At 38.0% G+C, this 18,410-nt stretch overlaps 1 protein-coding gene across 2 annotated transcripts; it reads left to right on the top strand.

Moving 5' to 3' along the window:
- The first annotated feature begins 622 nt into the window (after positions 1-622).
- On the top strand, positions 623-17,447 carry LOC135778515 (hepatocyte nuclear factor 4-beta). Of its 2 annotated transcripts, none has more exons than XM_065288875.2 (10): positions 623-1,062; positions 3,364-3,547; positions 3,978-4,072; positions 7,947-8,050; positions 8,360-8,509; positions 8,602-8,689; positions 10,931-11,083; positions 11,492-11,755; positions 13,761-13,880; positions 16,730-17,447. In XM_065288875.2, the coding sequence occupies exons 1-10, from the start codon at positions 948-950 to the stop codon at positions 16,855-16,857; spliced, it is 1,401 nt and encodes a 466-aa protein (XP_065144947.1). In that variant the 5' UTR covers positions 623-947; the 3' UTR covers positions 16,858-17,447. The 2 variants fall into 2 exon arrangements, with proteins under 2 accessions (XP_065144947.1, XP_065144948.1); XM_065288876.2 differs by having other exon boundaries at positions 624-1,062; positions 3,397-3,547.
- The last annotated feature ends 963 nt before the right edge of the window (positions 17,448-18,410 follow it).

The following is an 18,410-nucleotide window of genomic DNA, read 5'->3' as shown; positions in this document are numbered from 1 at the left end:
AAAATCTATAGCAACACAATTCAACAAAAGAGCTCACAATGATCTTATTGTATCACATGAAATTCAAATCACGTAAAAGAGAAAGAATGTAACGCAATAGCACGTTATCAAGCCACCTTTGATCAATTTCACAATTGACCTGATAGCAAATATACCAAAGGGCAAAGTCTGAAAATAAATGCTACTGGCTGTTTTCCTAAAGACAAAAGGCACCAAAATAAAACATTTAATAGACAACCCTGTGTCCGACTGGGAAAATAGCGCCTTAAAGGAGAAGTGAGCTCTTTTTATGTTTTAAAACTTTGTCCTAACCCACATTAACATACAAAGTCAACTAGACTGCAAGGAAACCAGTTCTAGGTTGATTAAAAAGTTTAAATACTGTTGCTATATCAAGGCATCAAAGCACTGCATCCCAGCCAGACCAATATACTTTGGCATCAATGACTCAACCACTGGAATGAGTTTACAATAAGACTACCAACCTGACCAATGCCAGAGAAGAAAAGTGTTTGAAATAGTTTTAATAAGGTGCTGTAAATTAAGTAAGTTAAAGGTTAAATGCAATTTCCCACAGAAGGTTTAGTCATGTTTACCTGCCCTAAAGCCCACCCCCTTATGATTCATCCTATACTGATAAGAGAACACTGAACACACAAGATCCTTGCTAAGTCTCTGTCTCTCCTACACTCTTTATCTTAAATCTTGGACATTAAGCACCTTTAGCAAATTAAAAAAAATTCGGTCACCGCTGGGAGGAAATTTGCAACGAACAGCAGACGACAGCGGAGGATGTCTACATGATCTACATGACTAATGTCCAAACTTCAACATTTGAAATGACAACGCAGATTTGTTTACCAGTTCGGAGGGACTTAATCGGTCACTGACTAAAACACAGTAGTAGGCCAAATCTAAACCGTTGCCTACAAGAGACTCGCACTACAATGAAGATCTCAGGAGCTTCACTGGACCTGAGCGCAGCCGAATATGAAGTAACCCTGGACCCTACGTTCACCATGCTGGAGTTTGACGGTCTCCGTGTTCTCCCAGTACAAACAGGTACCTGTGACCTCTGATCTAATGACATATGGCACAATTCATGACGCAACGTGATGCTGACGAAACCTTTTTTTAGAAAATGGTCAAAAAATGGTCCTCAGCCATCGCTGGGGCAGTATCCTTAAAAAAGGTCCAAATATGTACTGTTTAGGTACAGGTATGAACACATTTGGTACTAATATGCACTTCTGAGGTACTAATATGGTACATTTTCTTAAAAAAAATCCAAATAATGTACTCACCACCAGCCAAAATGTTGATGTATTTCTTTGTTCGGTCAAAAAGAAATTATGTTTTTTTTTTTAAGGAAAACATTCCAGAATTTTTCTCATTTTAATGGACTTTAATGGACCCCAACACTTAACAGTCTTAATGCAGTTTAAAATTGCAGTATCAAAGGACTCTATTCGTTCTCAAACGAGGCATAAGGCTCTTATCTAGCGAAACGATTGTCATTTGTAAAAATATGCACTTTTAAAACACAACTTCTCGTCTTCCTCCGGTCCTGTGACGTGCCAGCGCGACCTCACGTAATATGTCATCACGTCAAGAGGTCATGGAAGATATATTGAAACTACGCCCCAGTGTTTACAAGTATGCAGAAAGAGGACCGTTCTGACGTTGTTGTACGTCGAATGATAATAACTAATGTCTTTGTCAGTTTATGGTTTAAAACGGTGCGCAAATGTGCATTTCACATATGCAACACGTAACCTTTCGACGTCATTACGCAATTACGTGAGGTCGCGCTGGCTCGTCACACAGGCGGAGGAAGACTAGAAGTTGTGGATTAAAAGTGCATATTTTTAATTTTTCTTGCCAAAAATGACAATCGTTTCGCTAGATAAGACCCTTATGCCTCGTTTGAGATAGTTTAGAGACATTTAAAGCTGCGTTAAAACTGCAAATTTAAACTGCATTAAAACTGTTAAGTGTTGAGGTCCATTAAAGTCCATTAAAATGAGAAAAATCCTGGAATGTTTTCCTCAAAAAACATAATTTCTTCTCGACTGAACAAAGAAAGACATCAACATTTTGGATGACATGGTGTTAAGTAAATTATCTGGATGATCTTTTTTAAGAAAATTGACTAATACTTTAAGGTACAAAGGTGTACTTTTTAAAAGGTTATTTTTGACCCATTATGGGTAAATATTGGACAGAACACATGCTGGGTTAAAAATGACCCAATGTTGCGTTAAAACAACCCAGCACTGGGTCAATTTTAACCCAGAGGTGTGTGTTATGTCCAATATTTACCCATTATGGGTCAAAAATAACCCAGCCATTTTTTCTGACTGATTAAGATAAACTTTACAAGTAAACGTTATGGATATTGCACCCCAACTAAAAAATTGACCTGAGAGCTGTCAATTTGCGTGACTTCTATATGAATGTGGAGAATTGTGATTCAAGTCAAGTCAAGCATGCATTTAACCACTTTCATTGTTAAAGCTTGTGCACACTTAAATCTTCAGGCCATTTTCTCATGAAATGACATCTCAATGACATGAGGTTGCATGCCATGAGTTGCTGCTACTTCAATTACTACCCGGCCACATGAGGACTTTTCAAAAGCCTACACTTACATCAAGTCAAGCCGCTCCTGCTTTCCATTATAATCTCATTTTCTATACTCATTAGAAGCTCTGCTGAATCAGATGTACTGGATCCATCTTACCAAAGCATACGTGCGTGGGTGACAGAAGCAATGTAGACTCTTAATATAAGATAACTGGCCTTTGAACTCAAAAGGCGCTCTGCATGTAAGAGTATATTACCTCTCTGAGTGGGTTTAAAGCGCTGAGTGGATTATTTGCATGCATTAAGCTCGATTCCTCCAGGTTAAGATGGTAAGACGGTCACTGGAGTGGGATGCAAAACGGCGGCAATCAAATTCTGAGCACAATTTAATGCAACACATGAGGAAATTGAATTAAAATTTAGCTAACACTGCAAAATGAGTTGGGAAATGGTGGCATGTGCAGTATTCTCACTGACCGGCTCAGGGTAACAGGTTTAAGGAAGTTTCTTCTTTCTTTTTAAAAAGTAATAACACTCGGATGCTGGGACCCATGAACCCACTGGGTTGTTGGACACATATTCTGCAGAACTGCCCATCTTCGTATCTATTGTAGAAAGATAAAAGACACAAGGATTAAGTAGTATACTCTTGACAGATAAACATGTCTCATTACTTGTCTTTGCATGGTTAATTTGGTCAAGAATATACAGTAAGCTGCTGTGTTTAGTTTTTACTGTAGTACTACAGACTATGCTGTTTACTCTTTTTCATCTAAGAGTCACTAATACCCAACATTGTGCTTACATCAGTACCAACACTCAGCCTGCAGCAGAACAGTGTAAATCTCTGTGCCATCTGCGCAGACAGGGCTACAGGAAAACATTATGGTGCGTCCAGCTGCGATGGATGCAAAGGCTTCTTCAGAAGAAGCGTACGGAAGAACCACGCCTACACTTGCAGGTGAGAACACAAACTGATGTGTGTCTAATAAATAACTATTTTCATTCACCTACATCAGACATGTTAGCATAGCCTTTACGTTAAATTGATATCAATAGAAGCACACTGAAGGCTAATATGGGACATGTTACACAGGCATGTAGTCATGTCTGTGAAGCAGAAGATCATAGCTGATTTTACAGCTCAGTCTATACAGCAGAAATGTTATTTCACAGATCCACGGGAGGTCACTGTAACATGTATTGTCTTTGAGGCAGACCCCATCTATAAATGATCATGGATGAATGTGTGCTATGAAACAATCTGTGATCTGTGACCACCCTTCATCAGAACCTGTATGAGTGTGATGGGAAGTGTTTGATTGGATGTGAGAATTACAAATGTGAGAATGACATGTATTGTATGTATTTGTGTTGGTGTGTTTGTAAAGGTTCAGCAGGCTGTGTGTTGTGGACAAAGACAAAAGGAATCAATGTCGATACTGCAGACTTCGAAAGTGTTTCAGAGCCGGCATGAGGAAAGAGGGTAAGATTTCATGAGTCTCTTTGTATGATCCTAAAATGTCTAGACATGGCTTTCTGAGTACTTGAGAAAATCCATGGTTACAAAAAAAAATCCATGGTTACTGCTGTTAACCAATGGTGTTGTTTTAGAAGTTTTAATGTCCATCCATATTTATTTTTCAATCTATTTTATTAAGATACAAAGAGAAGATACAGGAAATATGTACAAAAAAATAAAATAAAAAATTTTCAGGACCAAATGTCTTTTTTTGGCATTGTCTGTGTTTAGTGTGAACTCTCTTGGCACTAAACACATCTTGAGCATCTTTGAGCAGAATGAAGTAAAAAGTCTCATTTCTTTCAAATTAGAAATTGGGATGTAATTTTATTTAGGTTTGAGAGATCCTGCAGTTTCCTGCTATTGCTCAAATTGAAGGGGAGTTTACCCTAAAAACTTGACACATGAGTTTATATTTTAAACTGATACAAACTTTTTAATACTATATACACATTTCCTGTATTTTCTGGATGTATTTTATTAAAGAGACTGAGAAACAATTATATATACACACCAAACGGGAGTAGATTACAAACAAAGTCAGTGCAAAGACGCGATTAGACGCGTCCTCGTGTGGGGCGATGCGAATGACACGATATGGGCGGCGCGTTAGCCATGAAAACACGCACTATTCGTAGGTATGATGAAAAAGTGTCAAAACCCCAAAGCTCAAAATGTATCACATGACTAGACAGAGCGGACATTTCCATTTACAAAGATATCTGGATGGTAAAAATCCATTGAGGATTGAGAAAGTTATGATATTTTTAATATTAGAAATCAGAGGAAAAAGTTATATATGGATGTCAGTGTGTGACCGAAAATGCTGCTTATTCACATGTTTTTGCTTGTAACTTTCTCATTTTATCAGATATTGGCATGAAATTTTAACAGAAGGTACAATTTTGTTCGTTCTTTCAAATTAAATCATGAACATTTACTGTTTTAGTCAGAATGGGCATCAGACTTTAGTTGGAATGGGCATCGGACCCATGGTAACCATGGTTTTTAGTAAAAACAGTGGACGTTTACTGTAGTCTATTACCAGAAACGTAACATTCTAATTTCAGCAATTAATTTAAATACAATCTACTTCATGAATTTAGATTACCATGTTTCAGTACCACAAGGATTGGATATTGCATAAGACGCATTGTAAACGTCCTGCGCGGGCGGAAACAGATTTTATGAATTTTGAAGAATTTTGACGCACATGCCCGCGATGTCAGCATTGCTGCTATTCGCCTCAAACGCGTCTTCACCCGAGTTGAAAATATTCAACTAGAGCGAAAAATTCGCATGACACGAAGTTAAATCCCGCGAGTAATCTAGAGCAAGTAACGCGATGCCACGCGTTTGGTGTGTACGTAGCATAAGACTTTTGCACACTTTCGTGTATAAGAAACTGTATTCTGTAAGAGTATCTAGACCACTGATTAGGGGTGTGCCGGTTTCAGAATTGGTGATGACGGTTATGACGTGAGTCAAATGTGACGGTTCATCACATAACCGTCTGTGGGGGGCGTTTTGCTCGTTTAAATGCTCGTGGATTGACGGGAAAGTGTCATTTTACCATAAAATCATGAATGTGATGCCAAGTGTGTTTTAAACAGTAATAACTTTGAACAATTTAACAGAAAGCAATGAAATATTAAAAAAACACACTGTTGCCAGAAGACTGCGCTGTCACTCTCTGCCCAGCATAAATTAATCCTCTATCTATCATCTATCTTAATAATCTTCAGAGAAACAGATTTGTGCATTGGTCTTTTTATGTCTGTAATTGTGTCTATATCTGTCATTACATGGACCAGAACAGCACGAAAACATGTGGATTAAAAGCGTATTTAAGAGGTTTTGCTCATAAATGCGCAGGTAAAAGAAAGTAATATGAACTTGAGATTGTTATTAAACGCAGCCGGTGTAAAAGCACAATGGCCACGCGCAGCAAACACTCTCCGCAGACGCGCTGCACAGTGCTCACCCGGCGTTTGAATAAACTAGACACTGATTAGCTACTTGCTCTACGTTTCTTTAAAATTAACAGCAAGACAACTAGCAGTGAATGTGCGTTCAAGAGAGTTAGTAGATTAGCATGGGAGGATTTGAACTTGAAAAGCGGAGTGTACTGACGCCTTTCCGCGGTTAAAACAACATTCCTTCTCATGGTCATTCATGTTTATTTGATGCTATAAATTAACTAGAAGAAAGAGATGATTGGAAAGGTGAGACTTTGTTTAATATGTTAAATCTCAAAAGTAACCGAAAAGTAACCTGGTCTGTCCTGTATGTCAGCGCGTTGTCAGTGTCTGCTCCGCTCTGTATTTTTCACTGCGTGAGAACGTGAGGGGGCGTGTAACACAGACTGTTAACAATTGTTTTAAATAGTATTTAAAAATTCTTTATGATAAAAAATGTTTTAAAAAATATTTTAATAACACGGTTTTGGCGGTTATAGAGTTCTAATGACGGTGTTCAACTATAACCGTCGGTCTCACGGTTATATAATGACCGTCACACCCCTACCACTGATGATAAAAAAGCTATGGTTTCTTACACACACACAAGCTCAAGACATCGTGGAAGATTTGTTTTTAACCATGGTAAGCTTTAAACAGAGTTAGTAAATCAATTACTCAAAATAGACAAAAAACGCAAAAAAAGCTTTTCATGGTTTGTTAGGATAGAGCAATATTTGGCAGAAATTCAACTATTTGAAAATCTGGAATCAGAGGGTGCAAAAAATCTTAATATTAAAAAAACAGTTTTCCAAACCTAGACATTACTAAAAAAAATGTTATATATATTTACAGCAGGAAATTTACAAAATATCTTCAAAGAACATGATCTTTAGTTCATGTGTTATGGCATAAAAATCGATAATTTTGACCGCTACAATGTATTTTGGCTACTGCTAATATACCCGATCGATCTACTGATGAACATTTTTTTGGTCCAGGGTCACATTTAAATCAAATTTGTTTTTAAATCTGAGATATGAGGTTAATTCTCCTTATTTATTCTAACTGATTCACTGAAAAAATTCTGCTCGGGCATGTTAGATTGGTAATACAGAAATTTTTTGATAAGAAAATAAGTCCTCTGTTGACCCCAGGTTAATTGCTCATTCTTCTAAGTATAAAACTCATAATTTTGGTATTACGATCATAAGAAGTGAAGTGAATGTTCAATAAGGAGTTATTTAAAGAAACTAAATATGTTTCTTTACCCATCACATCCACCCCCATTTGATCAAATTAATGAGCCATCACACAGCACGACTGTAACCCAAAACTCACAACTGTCAGAAACTGAGATTCACTCCAAAGGAAACAAATCAACCACCAGGAAACATGTCACATTATAAGATCCAAGTCTGTCAATATTGCCGTATGACTAAAGAAATCTTTAAATTCCCAAAATGTGCCTATAATAACAAAACGCTCTTTATGTTCTCCTCCAATGAAATGTGGCAACAGGTTTCTTTGATACTCTGCTTGCATTCTGCTGTGATCTCTGTTTCCCGTCGAGACACAGACAGGTACGCAGACGATCACAGTTATTATGTAAAATATAACTACAAATACTTGCAACAAAAACAAGTTTTAATGAAAATAAAAGTCTCAGTTAAACAAACTTTAACTTTCTTAACACGATCACAAATTACACTATGAACGAAGAGCACCGTTTGGAGCAAAGTGGACGACATGGAGTGGAAGATCAAATCACGCAGCCAAAAATATTATGTTTAAAACCCAAAAGCGTTCACCACTTATTGCTAATGGTTTTCTCCAAGAATCATGTAAATTGAATTTCAGTCTTTCCTTGTGTCTTTCAGCTGTTCAGAATGAGCGAGACCGCATCAGTAGTCGAAGAGAAGGCCAAGGTGTGGGGACTCTCACCATCGAAGTGTTAATGCAGGCTGAGGCCTTTACACATCAGGTAAACTTTAGTGACACTTCAGTGGGTCTTGAAGGCAATACAAGAGGCTGTGCTAGATTGTGAATTTGTTGAAATGTGGAAAGACACATTATAAACCTTATCATCTTGACTTATAAGCTCTACAAAGGTTGCACAATAATTCTTGCTGAAATGAGTGCACGATTTCCACTTTAACAATGTTTCAGTCAACCAGTGGAAACAACATACCAAATCTACAGCTCTTATATAACAAACTGATTATGTCCTACAACAATTGCTATTCCTGATTTTGTCCGGTTATAACGGAAAGAGTCATTGTGCTTTCTACAGCATCCCTCTCTGAATCCCATGAGGAACATCAACAGTAAGAAGATAGCTGGCGTTGGTGATGTATGTGAATCCATGAAAGAACAGCTCCTGCTCTTAGTGGAATGGGCAAAGCGCATCCCTGAATTCTGTAAGCTTTCAGTGGATGACAGGGTAGGTCTACACCTGGACTGACTTGTTTGATCATTTGTAACGCAGGCAATGAAAGTCTTAAGTTGTTTGTCTGTGTTTCTATCTGTAAACAGGTTGCACTGTTAAGAGCTCACTCTGCAGAGCACCTTATCTTAGGGGTCGCACGCCGTTCGCTGCCCTACAATGATGTCATTCTGCTGGGTAAGAAATGGTTAAGATAGGACAGACAGAAAATATATCAACAGAGATAAACAGGCAGGGGGCACAGACAGAGGTAAATAAACAGACAGAGAGCCATATACAGTATATAGATAGACAGACAAACAGACATAGATAAATAGATATATACACTCACCTAAAGGATTATTAGGAACACAGATTATATTTCTCATTAATGCAATTATCTAATCAACCAATCACATGGCAGTTGCTTCAATGCATTTATGGGTGTGGTCCTGGTCAAGACAATCTCCTGAACTCCAAACTAAATGTCAAGAAAGATGATTAAGAAACTTTGAGCGTGGCATGGTTGTTGGTGCCAGACGGGCCAATCTTACTATTTCACAATCTGCTCCGTTACTGGGATTTTCACACACAACCATTTCTAGGGTTTACAAAGAATGGTGTGAAAAGGGAAAACATCCAGTATGCGGCAGTCCTGTGGGCGAAAATGCCTTGTTGATGCTAGAGGTCAGAGGAGAATGGGCCGACTGATTCAAGCTTATAAAAGAGCAACTTTGACTGAAATAACAACATTTGTTACAACCGAGGTATGCAGCAAAGCAGCAAAAATCTCCACTACAAATAAGAAAAAGAGGCTACAATTTGCAAGAGCTCACCAAAATTGGACAGTTGAAGACTGGAAAAATGTTGCCTGGTCTGATGAGTCTCAATTTCTGTTGAGACATTCAGATGGTAGAGTCAGAATTTGGCGTAAACAGAATAAGAACATGGATTTATCATGCCTTTTACCACTGTGCAGACTGGTGGTGATGGTTTAATGGTGTGAGGGATGTATTCTTGGCAAACTTTAGGACCCTTATTGCCAATTGGGCATCGTTTAAATGCCATGGCCTACCTGAGCATTGTTTCTGAACATGTCCATCCCTTTATAACCACCATGTACCCATCCTCTAATGGCTGATTCCAGCAGGATAATACACCATGTCACAAAGCTCAAATTATTTCAAATTGGTTTCTTGAAAATGACAATGAGATCACTGTACTAAAATGGCCCCCACGGTCACCAGATCTCAACCCAATAGAGCATCTTTGGGATGTTGTGGAACGGGAGCTTCGTGCCCTGGATGTGCAGTCCACATATCTCCATCAACTGCAAGATGCTGTCCTATCAATATGGACAACATTTCTAAAAAATGCTTTCAGCAGCTTGTTGAATCAATGCCACGTATAATTAAGACAGTTCTGAAGGCGAAAGGGGGTCAAACACAGTATTAGTATGGTGTTCCTAATAATCCTTTAGGTGAGTGTATAGATAGACAGACAGACAGACAGACAGACATAGATAAAGAGACATATAGATAGATAGACAGACAGACATAGATAGAGACATATAGATAGACAGACAGAGGTAAAGAGACATATAGATAGACAGACAGAGGTAAAGAGACATATAGATAGACAGACAGAGGTAAAGAGACATATAGATAGACAGACAGAGGTAAAGAGACATATAGATAGACAGACAGAGGTACGTAAAGAGACATATAGATAGACAGACAGAGGTACGTAAAGAGACATATAGATAGACAGACAGAGGTAAAGAGACATATAGATAGACAGACAGAACAATATAAACATAGATAGATAGATAGATAGATAGATAGATAGATAGATAGATAGATAGATAGATAGATAGATAGATAGATAGATAGATAGATAGATAGATAGATAGATAGATAGATAGATAGATAGATAGATAGATAGATAGATAGATAGATAGATAGATAGATAGATAGATAGATAGATAGATAGATAGACAAACAGGGGGCTGGAAATTTAGACAGAGATAGATAGACAGACAGACAGACAGACAGACATATAGATAGACAAAATGATATAAACAGAGATAGACAGATGGAAAGACGGACAGATGTAGGTAGACACAGACAGACTACAAACAGACAAAACAAACAGATGTAGGTAGACAGACATACAGACAAAAAAAGATATAAACAGAGAGAAACAGACAGACCGACAGGGAGTTGGAAAGACATATGGATAGATAACAGACATACATACAGAAAGAAAGATAAAGCAGAAATAGACAGATCACTGAATGGACAGACAGACAGACAGAGTCAAGTCTATAAACAACCAATCAAAAATTAAAGCCCTTTCACATACATGGAAACAACTAAAATACTGTAAGGAACTTTTTGCACCTCTGTGGCTACTTCAGTACGCAGTCTTTTTTTGCAGGGAATGACTTCATCATTCCAGTAAGAGGCACGGAGCTGGAGATGTCTAAGGTAGCGGCTCGTGTCTTGGAGGAGTTGGTTAGACCTCTAAAAGAGCTGAACATCACAGACACTGAATTTGTTTGTCTCAAAACCATCGTCTTCTTTGCTCCAGGTGAGTGTGGGATCATCGCTGTCTGTCGTGGTCTCTGTGGTTCACTCCTGGCACATACACACATCAATGCCAGGGGCTTTTCCACTTGTTTCTGGCACGATTTTCTTCCTTGCTCTTTTACGAGGATCTATTTATATACAGTATGGGAGGTTGTTGTAGACTTTACTGCTTGTTGGCCCGATTTTCTGATTATAACAGCAGAGCCAGGTTGGTCAGTAAGACCAGACATCTGTCCAAAGTGTGTAAGAGTCTGTCTGAGATTACAGCTTACACAAATATACATGCACAGAAATGCAAAGACACCCAAAACTGTGACCCGAGTTATTCTTCTCGACAAACGATTTTTTTTATAATACAACACATTTAGTATATATTTGTTGTTACGACTGAACCCAGTATATGTCTTAGACTGCCCAGGACTACAGTGTGCCCAAGCTGTGAGACAGTTGCGATTTCAGGCCCAGTTGCTCCTGGACGAGGCCACTAGCGAGCAGCGGGGACGATTTGGGGAGCTTCTGTTGTTGCTGACCACCCTTCAGAGTGTGGCCTGGCAGATGGTGGAGCAGCTACAGTTGATGCGTCTTATGGGCAAAGCCAACGTGGACAGCCTGTTAATGGAGATGCTACTTGGAGAAGAAGCAGCCAGAGGATCTGAATCACTGCCTGTAACAGGTAAAAAAGACCTGCCATGGCTAAGTAAGAAAGTCTCAATTGTTATCCAGCCTACAGTGAAAGGGTATTTGGGGCAATTCAAACAAACATGACGGAAACTTTGCAACTTGGTCCATCTAAGTGACAGATAATAATTATGTATGTGCAAGTGTTCTTAACTCTTCTCTTGATAGAAAAACAGCAGTCTAACATTACATTCACACGGGGTGAAAGCATTAACGCTTGACGGAATGCTAGTCTGAAGCGTAGCCAACAGCCAATCAAAGTAGATGCAACACATACACAAGGTTATTTGCATAAGGCGATCTGATTGTCTGACAAACGCCCAGACGATTGAGCCCTTAAACGGTGGTCTTCCGTCGTACAGTGAGAGAGATTCACAGATGGCCGTTGTCAGTCTTGTGAACAAACATAGCCTTTGAGTTAGAAATGTAGCTTGATCCTACGACCTACACCTACAAATTAGCCAACGTATTGATCAACGCAACATATTGCTAAAAGCAGAGCCGATCCTTCCTATAAGCAGGCTACGCGAGCTGCGTAGGGCCCCACACCACTAGGGGGCCCCCTTGTTCTTAACTTAATGCAGCGGTGCACAGACCAGCTGGCGAGTGACATCATTGTGCGCGGGAGCCATTCGAAATTATAACAAGCAACCTGATCTCACAATACTTTAATTCCAGTTGTCAGTCCATCTATGCAGCTCTGCATGCGGTTGATGCACCCATCAACATGCCTCTTTATTTGTATATTAAAGCTATGTTTTTTTAAATTTGTTTTCTCTGATAATCTCTTAAAAAAATTATAAATTTGGCAGTAGACCTTGTTTTCTATGTACTAATGTAACAGATTAAGGGCTTTTCAGAAAACGTGTCAATGTTATAATTAGGAAGTATTCTGATGTGTGTCAAGGTAACGTACATGTGGCAAAAATGTACAGCTATAATACGTGTTTTAGTTAACATTTTGTTTATAGCTACATTTAAGCAGAGACAGTGAATGTTTTTTTTTAATGCGATGACAGGGCCCCTCTCACAAAGTTGCTTAGGGCCCCCAGAAGGCCAGGATCGGCTCTGGCTAAAACCATACTCCAGCCAAATATCAAAACTACACCAGTTGTAAACAAACACAGCAACGTTAATCGCCGATGCAACTTGCGCAGGGAGATTGCATGTAGTATACATAAACATAAGCCTGACCTGTATTTACAGTAATACTGAATATTCATCATGACTATTGCAATGTTAAAGGGATACTCCAGCCAAATATCAAAATAACCCCATGATTTACTCACCCTAAAGCTATCCGAAATACATATGTCCATCATCTTTCAGACGAACACATTTGGAGTTATTTTAGTAAATGTCCTTGCCTTTCAAAGCTTTATAATGATAGAAAACAGGGATCAGGGAACAACTGCATTAATCCTTCACAGAAGTAGTCCACATGGCTCCACAGCTCCAATGAGTTGATACAATGTGTAATCAATGCGATTTGATTTAAACTTTATAAACCATAATAAGTAGCTTCCGGTAATGACTTACGACAGTAGCTGCCCATACCTTTGGCAACTAATGCTCACTACGCTAACACTCTCTTGTGAATCGCATAAACAGAAGCTAGTTTTTGAAAAACAGAAGCTAGTTTTCTTACAAAACCACATCAATTACCCACAAAAGACCTATATTAACCCCATGGGAGCCGTGTGGATTACCTGTGTAAGAGTGTACAGCTGAATAAGGTTCAGTATATACATTTTTGTGTTTTGGTGAGCAGTGCTGGTATTGAAACATCATATAGAGTCAGATTTTATCTAGTAATAAACTTCTGTAAACTCAGATCTGGTTTAGATTGCACAAAGGGTCACGTTCCAGAGTCCATCAGTCTCAATCTAAGCTGCAGAGTTAAGATAAGACCCAACATCAGACTTCTCTGGAGCTGATGTATGAACTGGTTAAGATGGAATAATGGTATTAACCAGTGGAGTTTTTCTGCCTCTCTATAGAGTCAAATCCTGGGCCACTTATATTCACCGTGCCTACAGAGCCGGGTCTCAGCAGAGAGATCTTGACAGAACATATCACACTGCCTAACTTCACCTCAGTCATCCTCCCGGTACCCTCCTGTGAGTATCATGCAATGCAAATGCAAATGTTATGGGTTCGATCCCAGACAACACAAACGCTGATATCTATAGATAGATATGAAGTACCTACTCATTGACCGTTAAATCAGTAGGTATTTTTTAGCATGAATATGGATAGAATGAATGAATAAATGAATTTGGACATACTACATTCGCCATGTTGATTGATACATCACGTGACATATGTCATCATAACAACAAATTAATCTTTAACTTTAATGACATTAAACAAGTGCAATTTAACCACAACGCACAGCTGTTTAATATATGTAACAATGCCTCTACTTTATTTTCTTTGTTGGATAACTCAGGGTCTCACGGGATAGTAGGGCTGTAACGATCAATCGTGCAAATGCACGTTTTCTCAATGAATGAATTTTAATGAATACGGTGAAATCCCGGAACATCCAAAAGGCAGAGGGCGCTCTCGTGCAGAAACTCTAATTGTGCCACAGAAGAAGTACCATTACAAACACTATTCCTGGAAATATCTATAAGAATATTTATATCGCTGTTCTTCAAATGGTTTCAGGTATTTTCATGATAATCAAGAATGTTTTAAATGAAAGTGTTGCTTTTTTAAATGCAACTTATAAACGAATTAAACTTATAATGATTTTAGATTGATAAGGACTTATTACTTCTTCTTCAGATAGGTCTTTTTAATGTAAGGTGTCCAGACGTCCCCGTTTTCCGGGGACAGCCCCGTTTTGGTGTTCTGTCCCCGACTGAAGCTGTCCCTGGAAATGTTCCCGTTTTACAGCATGTCCAAAACAACCAGTAAATAAAACCCGATCAACATAGCGTTTGTAGTACCAGACCGGAGCAATCATGTAATGATTATTTTCACCAGCAGAGGGGGCCGCGAGCTACTTATTACTTGCGCACGCCGCTGATTTAGCGATAAAGAATTTACAACGAGACACACGAGAAAGCATCATTATCATCAATCAAGTTATCTTAAGATATGAAAACAGTTAAAGTTATGGGGGCTTAAGGTACTAACTACTCATGTTAAATTAAAATAATAAACCAATAAAGTGAACTGATCACAGTATGTTACGGAGCATTTGTTTTGTGTAGGCTAAATATGTTTACATTTTGCATTATTCCTTCTGTTCTTCACGTTTACATTGTTATGAAATCAGCTGAAGTAGTACCTTATAAGTCATTTTTGATGGGGTATGACGGGAAAAAAAATGTATTTTTAGGCTACAGAAATTGTTCAATTAATTGAATTAGAAACACTGCAAAAAAATGACTTTCTTATTAGTATTTTTCTCTTGTTTTCAGTACAAATACAAACAAAATTCTTCAAAAGTCAAGATGCATTTTCTCGATGGGCAAAATGACCTAAGAATATAAGTCTAATTTTTAGACCAAAATATCAAATTTGTGCTTAAAACAAGCAAAAAAATCTACCACTACTTAATTCAAGAAAAATATTTTTTTGCATGTTTTAAGTACAAATTCACTTAAATGTTTTTTTTTTGTCTTAAAGCTAGATTTTTCTTAGGGGATTTTGCTTATTAAGAAAATGCATCTTGATTTAAGATTTTTTAGATATTTTTACTGAAAATAAGACAAAAATACTATTAAGTAAGAAGTAAGTCATTTTTTGCAGTGAACCCACAACAATAAAAAGAAGAAAAAAAAACATTTTGTCCCCATTTTTTTTAATTCATAGATAACAACAAATGAGATTTTAATGATTTTTCACCATTTAACTAGGAAATGTCCCCGGTTTTCATTTTTAAAATCTGGTCACCTTAGTTTAATGGGACACGCGATTTATCGTCATAGCTTTATGGGATATAAAGCGTCCATTGAAAGAACACTTTGTGATCTTGCCGGAAGTAGCAGGTCAACCGGGTCCTTTTTGCCTACTGTTTTTTGAATACTATGGCTGCGTCCAAAATCTAAAATGCTGCCTATGTAGGCACCTTCAAGGTTTTTCCCACAATTCTATGCATGTGTATGCGCGAGGAATGTGATTGGTCGAGCCAGGTCGTCTTCGAAAAACATTAAATGGCGTCCAAGAAAGCAGCTGAATCACAAATTTGGTGTAAAAAAGGTTATATTTTCTATTGATTGCATTTCTATCGAGAATTTTTTTTGCAGTTTTCAAATATAGGATAAGGCGCTCTCGGTTTATATTTCAAACAAAATCCCATTAAGTTGCCTACAAAGGTTTTCCGGATGCATTTCCCGGAGCTGGCTTCATGCTTCCGAAGTCATTAGGTGTGTTTTAGTTAATGCAGCGTTGCGCAGACCGATCAGCGAGGTTGACTACTTCCAGACGACGGAGGAGTTGAAGACGGAGACGTCAAAACGTGTGTGCAGTGTTTCCTTTTTTTAATCGCGAATATGGATGTTAACAATTAATCGATCATTGATTAATTGTCGATAAGAATTGAATCGATAAAACTTAACAATTGTGGATAAAGCAAGTGTGTGCGGCACCTGCGCAAAAGTGCTATTACGCCATAAAATATAGTTCCTCTTTTAAATCCGCTTAGAAAAGCGCTACGTTTTATTTGGTACCACCAAACTTGCTCGTATAACTACTCGTCTTAAATAGGAAAAACGTTGATGTGTTTGGTCACTTCTAACTTCATCTCTGATTGGTACCATTGAATGAATGGGGCTAAGCTAAATGCTATCGAAGTGTCACAGCGCGCTCCAGCGCTTACGTGCACGCACACAGATGATAAAGGGATGTATCAACAATTCTTAGTTAAGGTAATAACATAGTTTAATATTGAAAATGAGTAGACTATTCCTTTAATAAATGTTATTTTTTCTGTCTGGCCTTTTGACCCTTACAGCTCTGCCTGAAGATTCCTTGCAACAAACACATGCCGTGCCTGAGGTCTTTACACATGGGGAACCAGCAGACATCCCAGGAGAAATGGCCAACAGTCTCGCCATTCCAACTGTTCACACATGCCTTTAACCACAGTTACACACACGTCCACAGTTATAAACCCTTTACATTCACTAACTCGGACATACAGATGCACACAGTACCTTAAATTGAAGAAGTCACTATTTTGTACACAGTAGAAATATTTGCATCATAAAAAATTATATAATGCAGCCTTTGGTGACTGTAAAACAGCCATTGCATTTTAATGTTAAATATACCTAATCTGGGTAGTGCATTTTATTACATATCAAGAAAAGTGTTTTTGATGCATTAAAATAAACAGAGAATAAAAGTTTTAAGCTATGTAAAAACATTTCAGAATGAGATCACTGGTTGATGATTGTCTAATTTATTGGATGGTGACATGGCAGGGGAGTGTGCATAAACATTACAATTCAACAAATCTCATATGGGTTCATAGTTCGATCAGATAGCACGCGTCACGAATATGATGAAGGCTAGTTTGACTTCATGTCTACAACAGATTGCCTGATTGATTTCTACACTTTTCAAAACATCAAGGATTTTCTGTGGACCCCATGCATGTTAATATTCTTGACTTGTATCACAAGATTCTTTTGTTTAAAAAAAATCTGTAAACAGAAAGCCAAAATGTTTATTTGGCTCAGGCTTTTGTTTTCTTAATCCTTTATTTTTTGTTTCTCAGCCGGGGGGCGGTGCCTTTTTGTTAATAATATTTTTGTTATGCCAAACTCTTTATTGGGTTAAAACTGTGAGTGGGGAGCAATGGAGGGGCTTTAACACACTGGGATAAACAATACATTTACACAAACATTCACCAGAGGGCGCCATAGGCCTACTAGGATTCATAGACCAAATGAAGGTATCCTTATGTATGGACAAAGCAATGTAATGCTACAGTATGTTTGCTTGAGCCGACCTGACAGAACATTTAAAACAAGTTAATGATGAAGTGAACAGCAAGTGACCTACACCACACTATAGTTTACACATGTTTAACTAAAGTCCTATGCATAGATTGACAATATAATAAGTATGTATTTACATATAACTATACAAATACAGACTTTTTTAAATATTTGTTTAACATTGAACAAATATAAAAATGTTTTTTATACATTATTTAAAAACGCAGCACTCGTCAACGTCATCCAATGAAAGTACATGAGGGGCGGGGCAACGAAGTTAATTTAGCAGGATTCGATGTATTTAAATTAATTAATATATTACTATATATGATTCCCTTTTCAGAGCGTAAAAAAGCTTTGATTTGGTTAAACATAACATCAGTTCTGGTCACATATGTGTCACGCTACAGAAGGCATAATCTGACTCATCAGAAGTAAACATAGGGTGCTTATAGGTCCATACATCAATATAGACATGGAAGAAAAAATATTTGCATCCCTGGCAACAGTCGTCACAGCGATATCTGTCCAAATATCCAAAAACGGGTATTTAACCCGTTTCCAACAAGACCTTTCTGTTTCCCGCCATCCTACAGTCCATTGAGTCATAAACCCACACGTGCTAATCTAACTAATGTTCCAGTCGCGCCAAATTCAATGGAATATTCCGTTTCAGCACAAGTGTTGTGG

This window comes from Paramisgurnus dabryanus, chromosome 2, assembly GCF_030506205.2.
Source record: "Paramisgurnus dabryanus chromosome 2, PD_genome_1.1, whole genome shotgun sequence".
Classification (NCBI taxonomy): Eukaryota; Metazoa; Chordata; class Actinopteri; order Cypriniformes; family Cobitidae; genus Paramisgurnus; species Paramisgurnus dabryanus.
The sequence above is the reverse complement of the archived record's forward strand: the minus strand, read 5'-3'. Positions and strand labels throughout refer to the sequence as shown.

Bases quoted from the DNA above. Each gene is read 5' to 3' on its own strand.
- LOC135778515 (XM_065288875.2), top strand. From the start codon at position 948: ATGAAGATCTCAGGAGCTTCACTGGACCTGAGCGCAGCCGAATATGAA. The intron at 1,063-3,363 runs GTACCTGTGACC...TTTTCATCTAAG, and splicing joins TGTTCTCCCAGTACAAACAG to AGTCACTAATACCCAACATT. The intron at 11,756-13,760 runs GTAAAAAAGACC...GCCTCTCTATAG, and splicing joins TGAATCACTGCCTGTAACAG to AGTCAAATCCTGGGCCACTT.